General features: G+C 35.3%; 1 protein-coding gene across 1 annotated transcript in view; it reads left to right on the forward strand.

Annotated features, from left to right (window-relative positions):
• KPNA5 (karyopherin subunit alpha 5) overlaps positions 1 to 21,336 on the forward strand; it is a 46,550-nt gene that overhangs the window by 20,776 nt on the left and 4,438 nt on the right. The window contains exons 9-12 of the mRNA XM_054568904.1: positions 5,928 to 6,091; positions 8,087 to 8,165; positions 12,595 to 12,720; positions 18,728 to 18,855. Coding sequence (XP_054424879.1) covers positions 5,928 to 6,091; positions 8,087 to 8,165; positions 12,595 to 12,720; positions 18,728 to 18,855 — 497 coding nt within the window. The remainder of the gene's footprint in view (positions 1 to 5,927; positions 6,092 to 8,086; positions 8,166 to 12,594; positions 12,721 to 18,727; positions 18,856 to 21,336) is intronic.

A 21,336-nucleotide genomic window follows, 5' to 3' on the forward strand; every position in this document is an offset into this window, starting at 1 on the left:
ATTATTTTCCTTACTGACTAGGCAATATTTGTACATATACAAAATCAAGAGATAAATAGTGAAAAGGGAGTTTTCCTCTCTACACTTATGACACCCCATAATTCTTTCCTTAGAGGTAACCACTGTCCCCAGGTGTTCATGTACCTTAGCATTGACTTTAGAAGTCAACTAGTTCTTGTCATTTAGGAAATTGAAGCCCCACAAAATATTAAGGTAGTTCATCCAGATCCACTGTTACAAAATTAGAAATGTAGTCCAGAGTGGTTTGTGCTTTCACATTGTACTTTTTATCTATTAGAATGTCTTTTCCCCTATCTGCTAATATTCTGCTGCTAAAAGAATAGATTATTTATAAGTTCCCAGTCTAGTTGTCTTACCAGTTAGATGTTCTTAGAAATACAGAATGTGGGTAAATTTTGGGGATACCATTTTACTCTTTGTTTTCAGTGTCTTTGTGAATTAAAGGGAACAATGACTACCACACTAAGAGAAGCTCAAAATCTGGTAAAAATTTAGTGATATAGTTTCTGGAGGCAAAAGTAATAAATACCTAATTCAAAAAAGATGATGCATGCATTAGTATGCTTTCTCATTAATACTTTAACCATTTCGGCTTTCAGAGTTTTGGATGTAAGCACACTTCATCTGAATTGCCAACATGACTTTAAAATCTAATTATCTGTTGATCTTTTACCATAGCAATCATAGTTCAATCATAGTTCAAAAATTCCTCTAAACCTTCCATGCCTATTCTGTCCTGTATTTATTGACAAGTATATAATATGACTAAGGAGCTGGTTTAAGACATTATAAAGTATGTTAAAAATAAAAGGAGTAACAGATTTATTATTTTAAGCAGAAATTTGGTTTAATAGGTATACAATTGACCCTTGAACAATGCATGAGTTGGGACACCTCACAGTCAAACTCTGCATGTAACTTTTGATTCCCCCAAAACTTAGTTGTCCCTCAGTATCCTCTAGGGATTGATTCCAGGAACCCACTTGGATACCAAAATCTGCTGATGCTCAGGTTCCCTATAAAACTGGCATTGATCAGTGCATACAGTTGGCCCTCTGCATCTGTGGAATCTCAACTGTGCATGGAAAACACTACTGGTATTTATGAAAAAACTCCACATATAAGTGGATTTATGTAGCTAAAACCTATGGTCAACTGTACATCTTAAAAAAGTTTTGAGTAAGCTATACTTCATGGAAACAAATTATGAAATAATGTCGTAGCAACTGCCTTACTCAGTTTAGAAGGATTTTGTATTATTTTCAGTTTAATAATAGAAGGGGAAAGAATGAGTATTTGGACTGGGTATAATACAAAGAAAACAATTTTGTGAGATTCACAAGTATCCTTCAAATGGCCTTTTAAAATAAATATTTAAAAACTCACGATTTGGCGACGATTGTTTAGAATTATAAGGAAAGAAAATGTTCATATTTTGTCTGAGGAGATAAGGGTCAATGTATCTGACAATGATGATTCCTTTACCTGCTCTTTATATGTTTTGACTTGTGTATGTAAAATTATGTGTGCTACTTATATTCATGGTTTTAGCAATCAGCAATTTTTTTTTTTAATTTTGCCTCTAAAAATAATATGGAGTTACCCATATTTGAGTTTTTACCAAGGGACTTTGGTTTATGCACTGCTTTTCTCCTTAAATTCTTTTTTAAAAAATGCATTGTTTTTGAGAGTTTTTCCCTTTTAAAATAAAGGGCATGCATCCATATGTGTGTATGTAGAGTTAATTATGTGATAGTAGTAGTGAAGATATAATTAGCTTAAAAGGCCATGTTTGGTTTTTCTTTTTTTTCTGCTTGTAACATTGTTGGATTTGTTCTAAATACAGTATTTACATCTTTAGATCTTTTTCTTCTAGTTATATGACATGGACTTGCCATAGGCAAGCAGTAAAGATTTTTTGTTAAGGTTTGTAATAACAAGCACCTTTTATAAATTACTCATTTTTTTAAAGTTTTTTTCATTTGGATAATACTTTTGAAATTGATGAGGTATGTTTTTCCTGAAGAATTTCCCTTTTGAAAGGTACTGAATTTTATAAAATTTATAATCTATAAAACCTGTAGTCTAAACTGCATTTTTCTAAGTTTCCTTTTTGAAGTTACTACCTTTATTGAACCAGTGTAAAATTCCCTCGATAAAATAATTATAGTATGGAAAAAATAATTATATTATGGTAGAAGAATGTAGAAGAATGCCATTTTTCTTAAGGACATATATGCTAACGTATTTAGCGGTGAAGTGTCATAGTATATTATCTGCTGTTGGTTCTTAAATAGGCCAGTAAAATTTTTTAAAAGTATATATTTTCTGTATATATGAAGCTGAGGAGAGAGCAAATATAGCAAAATGTTAACTGCATATGGGTGTTTATTGTACTTTTTTTGGTAAATTTTATATAAGTTTGGAATTTATCAAAATAATATATTGAGGAAGGCCATATGTGTATCACCTCCCTTGGTACCACCTCGCCTATGCTACCTTCTGTCTATTGCCTTGGTAGCTAACAAATCTTGCTTCTCTCTTTGCCACCCATCATTTCCTATACCCAAGGTGGCAGCCAAGATGACCTATTAAAATGTAGGTTAATACCACATCTCTGTTCAGGACCCTGCCATGGCTCTCTATATTTTTTATTCAGAGTAAAAGAAAATTGTTAAATATTTTATAAGAGTTTTCATCACCTGGCTCTTCTATTATCTCTCTTATTCATGCCTACTATTTTTGTTCCCACTTCACTCCAGCCAGCTGGCTTACTTGCTGTTTCTCATACTCATTAAGCATGCTCTTGCCTTTGCTTTAGCTGTTCCCTCCACCTGTAACAAAATTTCTTTATCTCATGACCTCTTTTCACTCCTAAAAATTATGGGGACCCAATAACTTTTACTTATATAGTTTATACGTAGCAATATTTACTATATTAGAAATTAAAACAAAAATTTTAAATATTCATTTAAAATAACAATAACAAATCCCTTGTGTGTTAAGTAACATTTTTTTTTTTTTATGAAAAACACTTTTCAAAACAAAAATTTTGTGTGAAGAGTACTGTGAGTTTACATTTTTACAGATCTCTTTAATATCTGGAGACATATAACTAGATTCTTATTTCTGACTTCTGCATTTGATCTATTGTGATATATTGTTTTAGTTGAAGTCTTTCCAGATAATAATTTTTTTGATACTATACCAAAATTTAAGTGGTAGGTTATTTCAAAGGTTAGTTGTTTTAAGGAACCTGAAGTCGTGTTTTTGAACTTTTTGTACTCTCTTAAATTAAAATACATTGGTCTTTCTTGCACTTTGAATGGATCTTTTTCCCATGCATGATTTTGTAACTTTATGCATTGGTCATTTGGAATATGTAATTCACTGAATTATGTATCACTTCCAAGTGTTGACATTTCATTATACAATATTTTTTTTAAAAAATCACAGTATCACCACCAATGTTGGGAACCTGTCAAATTAATGGTGGATAGAAGATTTCCAAAATTCTAAAATTTGTTTGAAATCTCAAAATTTATAATTGGCAACAAATATTGTCCATTTTTTCCTTGAAATGATAGGCTTACTTTATTTTTTAAAAAAGTCTGCCAAAGACCTAATACTGAATAAAGATTAACTGTTCCAAGTTAGAAAAAAAAAAATGGTGTTCCTATGGGGAAAAAAAATGGCTAATTCAGTTTGAAACTCAAACACATGCTTTTCCTGGAGACCACCATTGTACTTTGGTAGGTAGAAGAGCTCTAAATACAAATTTCTCATTTTGTCTCATAACATAGTCAAAAGACATGTTCAAGTATTGGGATTTAATAAAATCAGTAATTTTTACTGCTTCTTCAAGGTAATCTCTTAAATGAAGCTGGCTTCCCTTTCCTCTTTTAGCCACATGTATATTGAGGTGAAAACTTCAAAGATTTGCGGTATATTTTATACCACTGGCCTTGATTTGTGCTAAAGTCATGATAGTTTTACCCACCTTTGCTTTTGTACCTTTAGTACAAAAGTCCAACAAAATGAAAAAGACCACTTATGTGTTAATTATAATTATGAAAATAGTTCAGGCATGAAAGATCCTGAAAGGTTTCAAGAATCCATCAGGGGTCCATGGACCCCACTTTGAGAACCACTGACCTACATTATTATGTCATATCTACCCGACTAGTTCCCTCTATATCTTTTCCTTGTTTGTGAGAAGACGTTGGGGCAGAAATGTTTTTATTTTGCTCTCTTAAAATAGAAATCTGTAGCACTTCATTGTCTTTTAAATAAGTAGAAAGATATATATCAGTTACACTAATTTTTTTAATTCAAAAATTTGTACTTGCTTTTAAGAATTGATGCTCATACTGCTCTGTTTAAGGAAGAGGAGGTGGTTGACAGGGGTGAAGGCATGATTGTTGGGGTAGGATCCAGTTGTGCAGCTGCTTCTTCCTAACTTAAAGGTGAACAAACCTGTTTTGTAAGTTAACCGATTTCTGTTCCTAGGCCTTAAGGTCATCCTTACAGGAAGGCCCAGAAGGGAAGATAAGTAATTTCAGAAGATTATAGCATATATACTGGCAATCTTTAAAGTAGAGGTGAAGAGAACATTAATCTAAAATATTAGAATATAAAAAAGCTGTCGTCACTTTTTATTTGTGACGTCTAACATACATCTCTTATCTGAGAAAAGTAAGGGATATATTAGGTTGATGGTTTAAAAAAAAACTTTAAGGATTATAGAATCAATACTAATGAACAAAATAAACTGAAGAACAAAGTAAAATCAGAGGCGTGAATTCATGGAGCAGACTGACAGATCTCAGAAGGGAGGAGGCATGGGAGGACTAGAAGAGATTAGCCAAAGAACATTTATGCATATATGCATAGCCGATGGACACAGACAACAATGTGGTGAAAGCTGAGTCGGGGGCTTAGAGGAGGAGGAGGGTGAGGTTAGGTGGAAGAGGGTAGAGGGAGGAAAATGGGAGACATCTGTCATTGTGTCAACAGCAACAACAAAAAAACCTGAGTATGACAATAAAGAGAGCCAACATTTCAGTGCTTACTATATGCCAGGCATTCTTACTAATTTATGCTATATGCATTCTTATTAATTTAACAGTAATGTATTAATTGTGATTTATAAATGAAGAAATTGGGCTTTAGAGACATTGGGTTATTTGTCCTTGGTCATGGCTAGTGAGTAGTGCTTGAACCTAGGTCTGTCTAATTTGAAAGGAAGAATCATAGAATTTATCTAATTCAGGTTCTTTGATTCACAGGTTTGAAAACTGAGTCTCAGAGAGATGAAGTGACTTGCTCACCTCACAACTAATTAGCAGTAGTTACGCTAGAGGGAATAAAAATCTGTTGTTGAATGTGTCTTTTTAATTGAAGATTTAGGGTTTCAGTACATTAAGAAGTACTATTATTAGTGACTTCCATTTAAAATCCTTTCAGATTTCTTTTTGTATTTTTTCCACCTTTACTTCTCAACTGATTATTTACTTCCAATAATGTATATGTAATAAGTAAAGTGGGATTCAAGTTGGATCATATTCCATCATCATCATATTAAACACTTAATGGAAGCATTTTTACTTCTCTAGTTTCCATATGCTGTTTGGGGGGGAGGGTATGATTTACACATAGGGGGTCCCAGATACATGTTTCATTATTTTAAAAACTTTAAATTAGCCCATATCTTATTCAGTGTAAGATTAATAGGGGTCATAATCAGTGTCATGTTTATATTTGATCATAATTTTTAAATATTTAATTTCTCCAGTATTTTTTGTAGCATTAAATTTTAATTTTAAAACAAGTTTCTATATTTTCCTAAAGAAATTTGGTTTTAGATAGAGGAAAATTTTAAACATTGCCTCTTTCTTCCCTTACAGGTTTCACCTTGCTTAAATGTCCTGTCGCGATTGTTGTTTAGCAGTGACTCAGATGTACTAGCAGATGTGTGTTGGGCCCTTTCTTACCTATCCGATGGACCCAATGATAAAATTCAAGCAGTCATCGATTCTGGAGTCTGTCGAAGATTGGTGGAACTTTTGATGTAACTATAATTTATAATTAATAATTATATGATTGTGAGTTTAGCAGTTAAGAGTAATGGCCTCATAAACATCTTGAGAATCACTATGTACAGGAAAGGTTGAAAACCCCACTTTGCAGAATATCTGTAGTACTGAAAAGTTGACCCTTAAACTTGTATCTTATAACCTCTAGTTGGGACTAATTATCACTTTGTTAATGAATTTCATTAGTGTAAGCTCTTTATGAATGAGAGGGACTTAATTCATGAAGTATGTATGGAATGCCTGTTACCTGCTAGGCTGTTGTGCAAGGTACTGACATTGAAATAGAGGACATAGTTCCTGCTCTCACAGAATGAGTAATCTAGTTAGTTGTTCATTGCAGTAATTTGTATAAAAGATCACGTGGTAAAAGTTTAGTATTTTATTTGTATTAAAGATAATATGTTTCTCTGTGCTGAGCTACTGTTGCTGTCTTTTTAAAAAAGAACAGAGTTTTGATACAAAGAAGTTAAAAACTTATAAGAAAAGTTGTTTTAAAAAGGAATTATAATTTCTTCATCCCTTTTAAAAAAAGTATTATCTTCCCTCCTTTCTTCTTTTGTCAAAAAAATCATTAGATAAGCCCAAACAAGGTAAATGCACAAGGAAAGAGAGGTCTGATAGGGGTTGTGGATCCTGCATGAGGACAGCACCCAAGGACGGTGGGCAGGCAGGTCCCATGGGGGAACTGGAGTCCACGCTTAAGGCTGGAGCCAACTGGAGTGAAGCAGATAAACAGGCTGAAGCAGGGGAGGGAGCCAGCACACTGTGACATAGCAGCCTAGCTGGATTAGAAGTTGGGTCATTCATAGGGAGATTCTGATAATAGAAGCCAATTTCTTATTCTGAGAGAATGGATTTATAAATATGGAAAGGAGGAAAGCCAGAAAAATCTTGTGATATTAAATTAGAGTTGGAGGTATCAGTGTGAACTCATGGCTTTCTACATGAAAGAAATATATTTGGAAACAAATATATAATGAAAATATCTGTGTTTGTCTGTATTTATGTCCTCCTAAAAGGTCTGGGAGCAGTGACACATTTATACTAACAAGCTGAGCACACAACGCCCAGACCTTGTTTTGAAATACTGCTCTTCACTAACAGGAACCAGGATTCTTGGAGAAATGGCTGATTCCAGGGCTGAGACTGATAAAAAATAAGATGGACTCAGGAAGTAATGAATGCTAAAAGAAGGGATAAATGTTGAAAGAACACAGAAGCCCCCCTGAAGGGATTCCTACTGTTCAAACTTGGGATGATTTGAGCTTTGAAATAAATTATAGTAATATATTTTAACTTATTGAATAAAATAGGAATCCATGAGCCCACACTAAAATAAGTGGATAGAATAATTGATAGAAAAAAGCATGTAGTTGGAATGATAATGTTAGAAAATCATCATTGGCAACAATACTAATAATTACTAATAATTCAGACACTAAACATCAAGAGATGCTAAAACTATTGGTGAAAACTATGGGATTTTACATAATCTAAAGGTATTTCCTCATAAAATATGAATTATAAAGGGAAAATAGTAATATGAAATTGGAGAAATCTGGCAGAAACAGCCTTAATTAAGCAACCAGAGTTCAGTGTCGTCATAATGGATAAAGCAGTTACCATATGCTATCCAATTCTGGGTAATGAAAAGACTATAGCATTTGTATTATTCCAGCCAAAGTATATAACTTGGGTCTTAATCATGAGGAAACATTGGTCAAGACCAGATAACTAGCTTGTGATCTTCAAAAATGCCAAGACCATGGAAATAAAAGACCTGACAACTGGGTGCAACACATGGTCCTGGATTACATTCTCTATTGTGGCGATAATTATGACATAATTAGTGAAAGTTGAATGGGTTCTTTGGATAAAGAGTATATAGGACTTTTTGTATTATTTTTGCAAATTTTCTGTAAATTTTAAATTCTTATATAGTGTGTAAGTTAATATTTTTATTATTTTAGGCATAATGATTATAAAGTTGTATCACCTGCATTAAGGGCAGTTGGTAATATTGTGACTGGTGATGATATTCAAACACAGGTGAGTTCAGACATTTTAATATGATAAGTTAACATAAAGGACATTAAGGAGTTTATCATGTTTATACTACTTCATTAAATGTTAATCAGGACTTTAGCATTAACATCATTATATAGGCATCTGTGATGTAAGCATATTCTTTTTTTTTTTTCCATCTTCGCCTGAGGACATTTTTTCATTGCTTTTTAGAGAGACTAGAGGAAGAAAGAGAGAAAGGCAGAGAGAGAGAAAAACATCAAGGCGGGAGAGAAGCATGAATAGGTTGCCTCCCGTATGTATCCAGATTGGGGATCATAGGCACCTGGACCAGGGATTGTACGCACCCAGACCAGGGATCGTACGTGCCCAGACCGGTGATCAGATCCACAACCTAGGTATGTGCCTTGACCAGTAATTGAACCCGCAGCCCTTCGGTTACGGGACTGTGCTCCAACCAACTGAGCCACACTGACCAGGCCATGTAAGCATATTCAGATTCAAATACATCAATGTAAAAGCACTCTCCTGGACCCAATCAGTGTGAGGTTGTACAAGATAGGAATTTGGCTGCTGGGGGATTTGCAATTCAGTTGGAGAGAAAATATATATTAAAACAAAGTAAATTACCCTATGTAGTGTATGTTTTCTGAGAGCTCTTTGGTCAGTAAATACTATAAAGGTTTAAAAAAGAAATCAGTGTGCTAAAAAATTGTTGTAGATTCCATAAAAGAGTTGGAATTAAAGCTAGATATTTAGAGAAGAACTTAAGTAGACTACAAGAGATTTATATGTCAGATATGTGTGAGGTATGTGTAAGAGACATTAAAAGAAATTGTTAGTGAGAGGATGATTGATTATAAGTAGGTTCAAGTGGAGTTAGACAAGGAAGGCCTTTGTAGTAGATTGAAGGCCTAGATTATAAGAATGAAAGGAAAGATAGCAAGGAAACACTCCTGAATTGGTAATTAACTATGTGTATGAGATCTCAGAAAAGGTGTGATGTAAAGATTGGCATCAGATCTGGGATAACCTTTTTAGAAACTTACATTCTGTAACACATTAGATTCTCTTTTGTTTACCACCATATAGTAAACTTTTTATTCTTACCTACATATTTTGTTTCATTTTAACCTTTACAAATTCTATTTAGATATCTGCCTTAATTATTAAACAGTTGATCCTTAGAAATCGATAGTTCTTTTTTAAGCATGGCTCTTTAAATAAAAATGCCCCTCAAATCATAAACTGTTTTCCACAGAATTTCAGTACTTTGCTTCATACATTCTTCACCAACTGTATTTAATGTTAAATCATGTGGGTATTATGAAAATAGGAACATAATCTTGCTATGGAGTAAGAAACGTAAAGAAGGAAAGCAGAATATATTTCTTTACAAAAGTGGGACAGTAAAATTTTTAATGAAACTAATAGACTTATTTCGTCATGTTCAGATTTCTTAACATTTATGGAATTAGGTATTTTCAAACAGTTTGATATATATATATTTTTAAATTATGTTTTATTGCTCATGCTATTAAAGCCGTTCCAATTTTCTCCCTTCACCCCTCTCCACCCACCACCCCCGACTCCCTCAGGCAATCCCCACACCATTGATCATTCCATGGGTCAGACATATAAGTTCTTTGGCTACTCCTTTTCCTATCCTGTACTTTACATCCCCATGGCTATTCTGTAACTCTCATTTGTACTTCTTAATCCCCTGATATCTTTATCCATTCTCCCCCACATCCCCTCCCATCTGGCAACTATCAAAATGCTCTCTGTATCCATGATTCTGTCTCTGTTCTTGTTTGTTTAGTTTGTTTTTTAGGTTCAATTGTTGATTGATAGGTATTTATTGCTATTTTATTGCTCATAGTCTTGGTCCTCTTTTTTTCAAAGAAGTCCCTTTAACATTTCATATAATAATGGTTTGGTGATAATGAACTCCTTTACTTTTCTTGCCTGGGAAGCTCTTTATCTGTCCTTTGATTCTATACGATAGCTTTGCTGAATAGAGCAATCTCAGCTGTATGTCTCTGCTTTACCTGACTTTGAATATTTCTTGCCAGTCCCTTCTAGCCTTTCTTCTTTTGAGAAATCAGCTGGAAGTCTTATGGGAACTCCTCTGTAGGGAACTAACTTGTTTTCTCTTGCTGCTTTTAAGATTCTCTCTTTATCTTTAACCTTTGGCATTTTAATTATGACATGTCTTGGAGTAGGTCTTTTTGCATCCATCTTGTTTGGGACTCTGTGTTTCCTGAATTGGCATGCCTATTTCCTTTACCAACTGAGAAGTTTTCTTTCATTATTTTTTCAAATAGATTTCCAGTTTCTTGCTCTGTCTCTTCTCCTTTTGGCACCCCATGATGAGAATGTTGGAATGTTTGAAGTCATCCCAGAGGCTGCGTACACTACCCTCGTTTCTTTTTATTCTTTTTTCTTCTTCTTGTTCTGATTGCTTGTTTTTTTGCTTCTTTATGTTCCAAATCATTGATTTGATTCTCAGCTTATCCACTCTACTTTTGTTTCCCTGTAAATTGTTCTGTATTTCAATTAGTGTATCCTTTGTTTCCGATGGATCTTTTTTATGCTGTTGAGGTCCTCATTAAGTTCCTTGAGCATCCTAATAACCAGTATTTCGAACTCTGCATCCGATAGATTGCTTATCTCCATTTCATTCCGATCTTTATCTGGAGTTTTGATGTGTTCTTTCATTTGGGCTATGTTTCTTAGTTTCCTCATTTTGGCAGCCTCCCTGTGTTTGTTTCTATATATTAGGTAGAGTTGCTTTGACTCTCTGTCTTGATAGTGTGGCCTAATATAATGGGTATCCTGTAGGGTCCAGTGGCCCAGCCTTCCCTATATCCCAAGCTGAGTACCGAGGTGAACCCTTTGTGTGTGCTGAGTACACCCTCCTCTTGTAGTTGAACCTTGGTTGCTGTTGGCAGGTCACTGGGAAGATTCACCTAGGCCAGGCAGTTGCACAGACTGACTGTGACCACTCTCCACCAGCCTCCACCCTCCATGGAGAATCAGTTGTGTGGGAGCAGGGTGGTGATGCTCCAACAAGGTCTGTAGCTGTTCACTTGATGCTTAGGCTCTGAGGTTTCCCAGGTGGTGCAGAGCAAGGTCAGCCCCCAATTGTATTCTTCCCAGGGCCACCCTGAATGAACTATAAAGCAATCTGAGATGGCTGCTAGTTGTGCTGCGCTTGGGTTCCTACATGTAGCCAAACTGTGAATCTAGTCAGGCTGCTGCTAGTACCAGGACAGAGGCCACTTAGTAAGAGGTACTGGGACTAGGGGCTTACTAGGGGCTTGCTTGTTTGATAGGATTTAGGAAGTGGCAAAGTATAAGCCAAGACCAGCCATTCATATGTAAAGTAACAGTAAATAGTTTGGATGGGCCCATAAGCTGGGTGGGATGGAGTTTCAGGGGCTCTACAGGGTGAGCCACCAGTGTTAACCAGGTTGATGGAATCTCAGATATGGCACCCGCCTGCTGGTTCTGTGGCTCTGTGTGGGGAGGGCCCAGAAAAGGGACAATGGCCTCTGCCCACCTTTCTGACTGGGAGAAAGCTGTCCCCTAGCTCTCACTTTGATTCCAGACACTTCAGTTCCTCCCTGTAAGCCACTAGTGCTTTTTAAGCTGTTCCCTGGTGCTTGAGCTCTGAGGGAGTAAGTCTGAGTAAGTCTGTGTGTGGGTTCTTTAATTGGAACTGCTTGGAACTCCAGAAGTTTCTTCCACTGACTCAATACCTGCTGGTTTTTGCAGCTAGAAATTATGGGGACTTAATCTTCCTGGGCTGGGGGCCTGCTGTGGGGCTGGCACTCCTTGTTCCCAAGATATCCCTCCTGAATTTTTATCCACCATATGTAGCTGTAAGACCAGTCAACTCTGCCTCACTGCCCTTCCTACCAGTCTGGATCGATGTGGTTTCTTTAATTCTGTAGTTGTTAGACTTCCATTCAACTAGATTTCTGATGGTTCTGAATAATGGTTGTTCTATGTTTTAGTTGTGATTTTGATAACTATATGTATTTTTTTTATCAGTTCATTGGACAAAACTAGAGGATGGATCCTGACCAGTCACTAAATCTGTCCTCAAATAGTTATTTCAGTTAAACTTTGAGTACATATGTAAACTTAAAGGACACATCTCTGAGTGTCCTGCTTAGTTGCATTTTAGTACATTGAGAACAGGGCTCTTTACTACACCAACATTAGAAAGATTTTGGCAGTGGGAGGGAGGGTAGAAAACAGCAAGTGCCTAAGTGATACTTTGACAAGAATTGTTTTTCTTAATTTTTTAGGATGGTTTTTATATTTCTAAATAATTCATTGGTATAATTTAGTTTAGTTTTTTTCTTTTTCTTTTCTCTCTCTCTCTCTTTTTTTTTTTTTTTTTTTTTGCTAAAAAACTTTCCATTTCTAACTTTCCTTTTAGGTAATTTTGAATTGCTCTGCATTACCCTGTCTCTTACACCTATTGAGTAGCCCAAAGGAGTCAATAAGAAAAGAAGCCTGCTGGACCGTTTCTAACATTACTGCTGGAAATAGAGCTCAGATTCAGGTAAATCCCTTTCAGCTCTGAGGAAAAAGGAAGATCTCAGAAGTCAGTTTGGGAAAGAAGTCAGCATTTTATTAGTGATTTTTTTTTTTAGTGAGTTACTGAAAAAGATTATTAAAAGATTCTTGAAAAGTATTTTAAGGACTATAGCCTTTTCTTCTCTAAAGCAAATACTTACAAATTTCTAATGAGGAATAGCAATTACATATATTAATATAATAGCAATTATATACATATATAATTGAAATAGCAAATATATGTATAAATTGTCCATCACAGTGCCTGACCCATAAAGGTTAATCTTTAAAAAGGGGTTGATTAAGGTGAACTATGGGAGCCTCTGGATCAGCAGCATCTTGCTTAGCCCTACAGTAGATTAGTGTGGCACACGCAAGATAGTGGAGGAGTAAGTGGAAGCTACATTAACCTCCTCCCAGGACCAATCTGGAAGTACAACTAAATTGTAGAGAAAGCATCCAGAATAACCATCTAAACACTAGCTGGAGACAAGCCTTATAACCATGGAGAGATAGAAGAAGCCACATCAGCACAATAGGACTGGTAGGGAGTGCAGAGGAGGCGCGAGAGGGCTAGCAGGGTTCCCACGGGAGGCAGCTGAGGTGTTGGAGAGATATTTCAGAGGCCAGGGGCTTCCCTCTGAGAAGTTTGGGGTCGTCTCAACCCCCCGCTGGGCTCCCTAACCTATAGCACCAGAGCTTTAAGGCAACCCAGGTAACATCCAGCTCTGAAAAGCAGTCGGGTTTCTATCCACCAGGGAGAGATGGCTGGAGAAACAGAGAGCCTCATAAAGGGCTAACACACAAAATTTAGTCTGCAGCCCCTTACCCTGGGCTCTGGCAAAGGGATGGCAGAGTGGAATAGATACACTTGGGGAAAATCTGGGACTGGTGGCTCGGCAGGGAGAACTGAAGGAACATCCACCAGAATCCCTATGCTGAGTCATCCGCCATATGGCAGAAGCCATCTTCCTCAGGCAGAGCATTCCCTTCCAAGTTCCATCAGCCTAAGAGGAGGCAATAGCCCCAGCTGAAAGAAGTACTCTGCCCTACCCTGTGGAGCTTAAGGCAGGCTAATGACTATAGCTTGCAGCTCTATCACTGATTAATTTAACAGCAGTGACAGATTTTGAGGAGTTCTGAGACTTCAGCCGATCCTCCCTGGCATCTGGTGCTGGTTAAAGCCAGCCTCAGTGTGCAGCTTGGTTCTTTCTGCACATACCCACGCCCAGCAGAGGAAGCCACAAGCTGTGAATCACTGATAGCTCCAAATAGATTGATGAGGACCAAACACAAGCAGCATCTGACAAAGGGCTACACGAGAGTCTTTGCAGATCTACCTAATACATAGAAACAAATACAAAGAAGCAGCCAAAATGGGAAGACAAAGAAACAAACCCCAGTGAAAGAACAGGAGAATCTCCAGAAGATGAACTATGTGAAATGGAAGCAAGCAATTTATCAGATAGTGCATTTAAGAGTAATGCTTATAAGGATACTCAACAGCATGGAAAAAGACATAGAAACTATAAAAAAGGACCAGTCAGAAATAATATAATACCTGAAATAAATGAACACTGGAAGGAATAAACAGTAGAATAGTTGAAGCAGAGGATCGCATCAGTGATTTGGAAGACAAGGTAGAAAAAAACACCCAAGCAGAGCAGCAAAAGAAAAGAGAATTAAAAAAAAAAAAATGAGGACAGCTTAAACATTTTGGACAACATGAAGCTTAACAACATCAACATCATGTGAATACCAGAAGAGAGAGAGCAAGCAAGGGACTGAGAACCTATTTGAAGAAATAATGACTGAAAACTTCCCTAACCTGATAAAGGAAAAAGACACACAAGGTTAGGAAGCTGAGAGAATCCCAAACAGTTTGGACCCAAAGAGGCTTACACTGAGAAAATAGACTTTATATCTGACAAAGTAGACTGTAAATCCAAGGTTTTAGTAAGAGACAAAGAAGGACACTATATAATGATAAAGGGAACAATCCAGCAAGAGGACATAATCCTCATAAACATTGACATGTCCAACATAGGAGCACCTAAATATGTGAAGCAGATCTTGATTGGCATGAAGGTAAAGATGAACAGAAATAGAGTTGTAGTCAGGGGTTTTAACACCCCATAATACACCATTGACTTCAATAGATAGAGTTTCCAGACAGAAAATCAACAAGGGGACAGCAGCCGTAAACTACACACTAGATCAAGTGGATTTAATTGTCTTCTTCAGAGCATTTCACCCCAAAGCAGCAGGATATACAATACTTTCCAAGTGCATGTGGAGTATTCTCTAGGCTTGAGCACATGTTAGAACACAAAACAAGTCTCAATAAATTTAAGAAGATTAAAATCATATTAAGCATCTTCTCTGACCACAGTGCTATGAAACTAGAAATCAATCACAGGAAGAAAACTGAAAATCAAGCAAAGACATGAAAGCTAAATAACATGCTATTAAACAGTGAATGGGTCAACAATGAGCTCAAGGAAGAAATCAAAAGATAACTTGAAACAAATGAAAATGAGGACACAACAACTTAAAATATGAGGGATACAGGAAAAACAATCCTAAGAGGGAAATGCAGAGAGTTACAGATGTATCTCAAAAAAAACAAGAAAAAGTTAATAACCAATCTGCCATTACACTTAAGGGAACCTGAAAAAGAACAACAAAGCCTAAAGTGAGTGGAAGGAAGGAAACAATAAAGATCAGAGCAGAAAGAAACAAAATAGAGTCTAAAAAAAATGATACAAAAGATGAATTTATCCAAGAGCTGGTTCTTTGAAAAGATAAACAAGAATGACAAACCTTTAACTAGACTCATCAAGAAAAAAAGACAGAGGACCCAAAATACAAAATCAGAAATGAAAGAGGAGAAATAACAGCTGACACCAAAAGGAATACAAAGGATTGTAAGAAAATATTACCAACAACTGTATGCCAACAAACTGGACAACCTGGACAAAATGCATAAATTCCTAGAAACATACTATTTTCTAAAACTAAATTAAGAAGAATTATAGAACCTGAATATATAGATTACAACTTGAAGCAGTAATCAAAAAACTCCCAAAAAACAAAAGCCTTGGGCTAGATGGCTTCACAGGTGAGTTGTATCAAAAATTTCAAGAACTAGCACCTCTCTTTTTGAAACTATTTCAAAAAATTCCAGAGGAGAGAAGGCTCTCAAACTCCTTTATGGGGCCAGCATTATCCTAGTTCGAAAACCAGATAAAGTCACTACAAAGAAGGAAAATTATAGGCCAATATCCCTGATGAATAATAGACACTAAAATCCTCAATAAAACATTAGCAAACCAAATAGAGCAATGCATTAAAATGATTTTATACCATAGTCAAGTCGGATTTATTCCAGGAATACATGGTTGTTAGATTTACAAATCAATAAGTGTGATTCACCACATAAACAAAATGAAGAATAAATACCACATAGTCATATCAATAGATGCAGAAAAAGCATTTGATAAAATCCAGCACCCATTTATGATCAAAACTCTCATCAAAGTCAGATAAGAGGGGATATACCTAAACATAAAGGCAATATATTACAAACCCACTGCCAGCATCATATTCAACAGGCCATCTACAAGTGTTCACCTTAACATCAGGAACAACACAGGGATATCCACTTTCTTGTTGAACATAATACTGGAAGTCCTAGCCACAGCAGTCAGACAAGAAGAAGAAATAAAAGGCATGCAGATTGAAAAGGAAGAAGTAAAACTGTCTTTATTTGCAGATGGCATAATACTCTACATAGAGAACCACAAAGATTCCTCCAAGAAACTAGTAGAACCGATAAATGAATTCAGCAAAATAGCAGGACACAGAATTAATATCCAGAAATCCGTTGCATTTTTATATGCGAATAATGAAACTATCAGAAAGGGAAACTAAGAAAACAGTCCCATTCATAATTGCTTCAAAAAGAATAAAATATCTAGGAATAAACCTAACCAAGGATGTAAAAGACCTGTACTTGGAACATTATAAGACACTGAAGAAAAAAACTGAAGACACAAATAAGTGGAAGCATATACTGTGTTAATGGAGAGGAAGAATTAACATCATTAAAATGTCCATAATACCCAAAGTAATCTATAGATTCATTGCCATTCCTGTCAAGATTCCAATGACATATTACACAGAACTAGAACAAGTATTCAGAAATGTATATGGAACCACCAAAGGAAGGCATAGCAACTGCAGTCCTGAGAAAGAAGAATAAAGTTGGGGGAATCACACTACCTAATATCAAACTGTACTATAAGGCCATAGTAATCAAAACAACATGGTACTGGCATAAAAATGACACATAGCTCAGAGAAATAGTTAGAGAGCCCAGAAATAAACCCACGCCTTTACAGTCAATTCACATTTGACAGAGGAAGCAAGCACATACAATGGGCTAACACTAGTTTATTCAATACATCATTTTGGGAAAATTGGACAGATACATGCAGAAAAATGGAACTAGACCACCACCTTACACCACACACAAGAAAAATTCAAAATGGATTAAAGACTTAACTGTTGGACCCAAAACCATAAAAATTGAAGAAGAAAACATAGCAAAATTTTTGACCTTGCTTGTAGCAATATTTTAACAGATATATCTTCCCAAGGAAAAAGGAACAAAAGAAAAAAATAAATGGGACTACATCAAACTAAAAAGTTTTTGCACAACAAAGGAAAACATCAGCAAAATAAAAAGACAACCTACAGAATGGGGGAACATATTTGCTTATAGGGTCTGATAAGGGTTAATATCCAAATGTTCTAAAGTACTTATAAAACTCAAGACCAAAAAACAACCCAATTAAAAAATGGGCAATGGACCTGAATAGACACTTCTCCAGAGGACATACACATGACCAAGAGACATTAAAAGATGCTGAACATCATTAATCATTAGAGAAATGGAAATTAAAACCACAATGAGATACCATCTCACACGTGTCAGAATGACTGTCATCAATTAATCAACAACTTGTGCTGGTGAGGATGTGGATCGGGGCCCCTTCTGCACAGTTGGTGGGAATGCAGATTGGTACAGCCACTGTGGAAAGCAGTATGGAGACAGCTGAAAAAATTAAAAATGGATCTGCCTTTTGACCCAGCAGTCCCACTTCTGGGAATATATATATATATGAAGGAACCCAAAACACTGATTTGAAAGAACATAAGCACCCCTATGTTCATTCCAGCATTATTTACAATCGCCAAGTTATGGGAACAGCCTGAGTGTCCATAAGTAGATGAGTAAATGAAACAACTATGGGACATTTACACAATGGAATCTGCTTGGCCATAAAAAAATACATACACACGCTTTGTGACAGTATGGATGGACCTAGAGAACATGCTAAGTGAAATAAGCCAGTTGGAGAAGGACAAATACCATATGATTTCACTCAAGTAGAATCTAATGAATAAACCGAACTAACAAGGAAAACAGAGACACTCATAGATGTAGAGCAGGATGACAGCTAAGGGAGGGAGGGGACGTTCGGATGTGGAGGGATAGAGCAAAAAGGAAAACAGACTCGTGGACATGGACAACAGTGTGTTCATTGCCGATGCTGGGGTTTTATAAGGGGACTAAATGGCAAGGGAAAAAATACAAACAAAAATAAAAGGGATTGATTTTTGTTTTTAAAAAGTTACTCAGTGATCTTCCTCTAAAAATTCTTAAATAATGATTTATTAGGGCCTTCACCCTCCTTGAGCTGGTAATTACTTGATCAGTATTCTGCCTTATGTTTTATCTTTAAAATTTATATTCTTCTAATGTGTTACCCAGTATTAAAAAGAAAGCATGTGAATGTTGAAAGATTAGGAAAAATATTTCTAAAAAGCCTGACTTTTAAAGCCATTGAGTTTCAAGATTCTTCTACTTACTACTATAATTAAATCTGTATTTGCATTGACTTTGCTGTATCATTTTTCCTCTTTAGACTGTTATAGATGCAAATATTTTTCCCGTTTTGATTGAGATTCTTCAGAAAGCAGAGTTTCGCACCAGAAAAGAAGCAGCTTGGGCTATAACTAACGCAACATCAGGAGGCACTCCAGAACAAATAAGGTGTGATACAGGTTAAAAAAAAATTTTTTTTTTAATGTAAATGGGACATTTACAAGTTTGAAATAATACATAGTTTTTATTTGTTGATAAAACTAAAACATTATTTCTGACCATTTAGTAAGCAATTTTTATGTGAAGTAATAGCATTTGTTATATCAGTTATTTATTTATAGTAGTTTTTTTTTCCATATAAAATAGGATTAACATCATTCTCTTTGGCAGACTATGATTTCAGAAATTAAAAATCTGAAAGAATAAGTCTATGTCAATTTGAAATATATACTGTTATGGGCATTAAATATTTCTTAGACCATAAAAATCATATACATTTAACTTTATTGTATTGAAATGTCTAATTTGGATATCTCCTTATATAAAACAAAATTTTAATAGACATTTATTTTATATAATAATGCTCTTCTAATCGCTGTTATCCCTACCTGTAGATAGGTTCTTTACTTTTATTTTTCTGTAGTAGTTTTCTTTTTTGTGATAGCTTTTTTAATATAGCCCTTTTATTATTTGCTTGTTTTTTGTTTTTTACTAATAACACAAATAGTGGGTACATGGGCTTTGAAATCAGCCTGCCTCCCCATCCTGTTCCTTGAGTAAAAGTTGTGTGACTTTAAAATCATTTAACCTCCCTAATCCATAATTTTTTCATTTTTTAAATGGATTCAATAATAGATAGTACTTCATAGTATTATCTTGACAATTAAATGCAGTTCATACATTTAAAGTGCTTAGCATAGTGACTAAACAACTTCTATGCTAAGACTATCTGCTATTATTTGTAATTATCATAACTTTTATTATCAGTATTGCTTTCTAAGTCTCTCTTCATCTTGTGCTGTTATTCCCTCCTCCCTATCCCCCCACCCCCTGCCCACATAGCAAAGTTAAGTTCCACTTTGCACTTCTATAAAAGCCTGATTTCTACACACATTTCTTGTTTTGAGGATCCCTCCATGAAACTCAGTACTTCAAGTTTTTGAAGTGACTATTTAGGAAGTATTTTGTAATGAGTATTTTATTTCTAAATTTATGAAAGAAAAAGTCAGGCTACTATGCTATTTTACAAATCACAGGATTTTGAAATCTACCTATTGTGAGGTCATTGTTCATTATTGCCTTTATTTGTGCTGTTACCTTGCTCTTCAGATTCATCTCTCTATATGTTAATGATACCTTTCTCTGTTTTTTATTTTTCATTTCACTTCTTTGCTTTAACCAATATTTTCATTTCATTTGTGTCATGAACACAAGCAGTAATAAAATAAGCCTTTTCCTTTGCCCTGGCTTGTATTCTTTTTAATGCTAATGTTATTTTTATCTGCTTTGAGACCCAAAGTTTGTTTGTTCGCCTACAAACAATTGCATTTTTTTCAATTTCTTTTCATCATTGTGTCTATTCCATATATTACTCCTTAAGTTTATTAGTATGAATCAAGTATCCAAACTGAGGTTATTTTTCTAACCATTTTCACCAATTCATTAAGTCTACATGTATGGGTTTTGCATGCATACCACTAATATTGTTGCATGTCTAACATTGCCAGTTGTGTTAAATCGTTTCCATTGTTGAGCACCATTAATGCATCAGGTGTTTTCATGTCTTTTATTTCCTTTAACCTCATAACTCCATGAGATAGTTATTCATTCAATAAATATATTTGATGAGTTATAATATAGTATATGGCAAGTGAGTGTTCCAGTAAAGGTATGTACACATTTTTTTAAGGGATGGAAACTAACTTATATTGAACGTCTGCTGTATTGCTGTATATTCACAGCAACCCTCTGAGTTTAGTACTATCATTATCCTCATTTTAAGATGGGAAATAGTCACAGAACAGTTAGTCAGAGTCACACAAAAGGAGTGAAAATGGGATTTGAAGCCCTGCAGTCTGACTTTAGAGTATGTGGGGTTTTTTTTTTTCTTTTTTTTACTTTTATATTTAATATGGCCTTTTTGCCAGGTTAACAAAGCAGTTACTTTATTTACATTATAGAGAATGGAAAAAAAAGTTAATAAGCACTAGAAAAGAACAAAGCATTATGAAAATGATTAATTTCAATGAATACTGTTTATTAAAGTTATTCACCACATGGCCCATTTTGTTCCTGGAAGCCTTCTATGCTTTTGAAACAGAACATATGTTTCAGGACATTAGCTGTGATTATTTTTGTAGGAGATTTTCTGAAGCTTGATTTGGATGGCCCTCCTTCCTTTCCATTTCTACTTAACCACCCCCCCCACCACCCCACAATAGGACCCCTATATGTGTACATAGGCTCACCCTTAAAAACAAACAAAAAACTTCTAACCCACTTAGTGTTGACATGCCATGCAAAAATCAGTCCAAATACCAGTTTGCTTGTATGCCTTGCGTGTATATTTTTGTAACATTTGTAAAACCATTCATTGTTAATTATGTTAAATTATGAGAACAATAGAGTAAAATACGTTTTTAGGTTTCT

Source organism: Pteronotus mesoamericanus, unplaced genomic scaffold (assembly GCF_021234165.1).
Source record: "Pteronotus mesoamericanus isolate MK-2021 breed Mesoamerican mustached bat unplaced genomic scaffold, CSHL_Meso_final contig_20, whole genome shotgun sequence".
NCBI classification, from domain to species: Eukaryota; Metazoa; Chordata; class Mammalia; order Chiroptera; family Mormoopidae; genus Pteronotus; species Pteronotus mesoamericanus.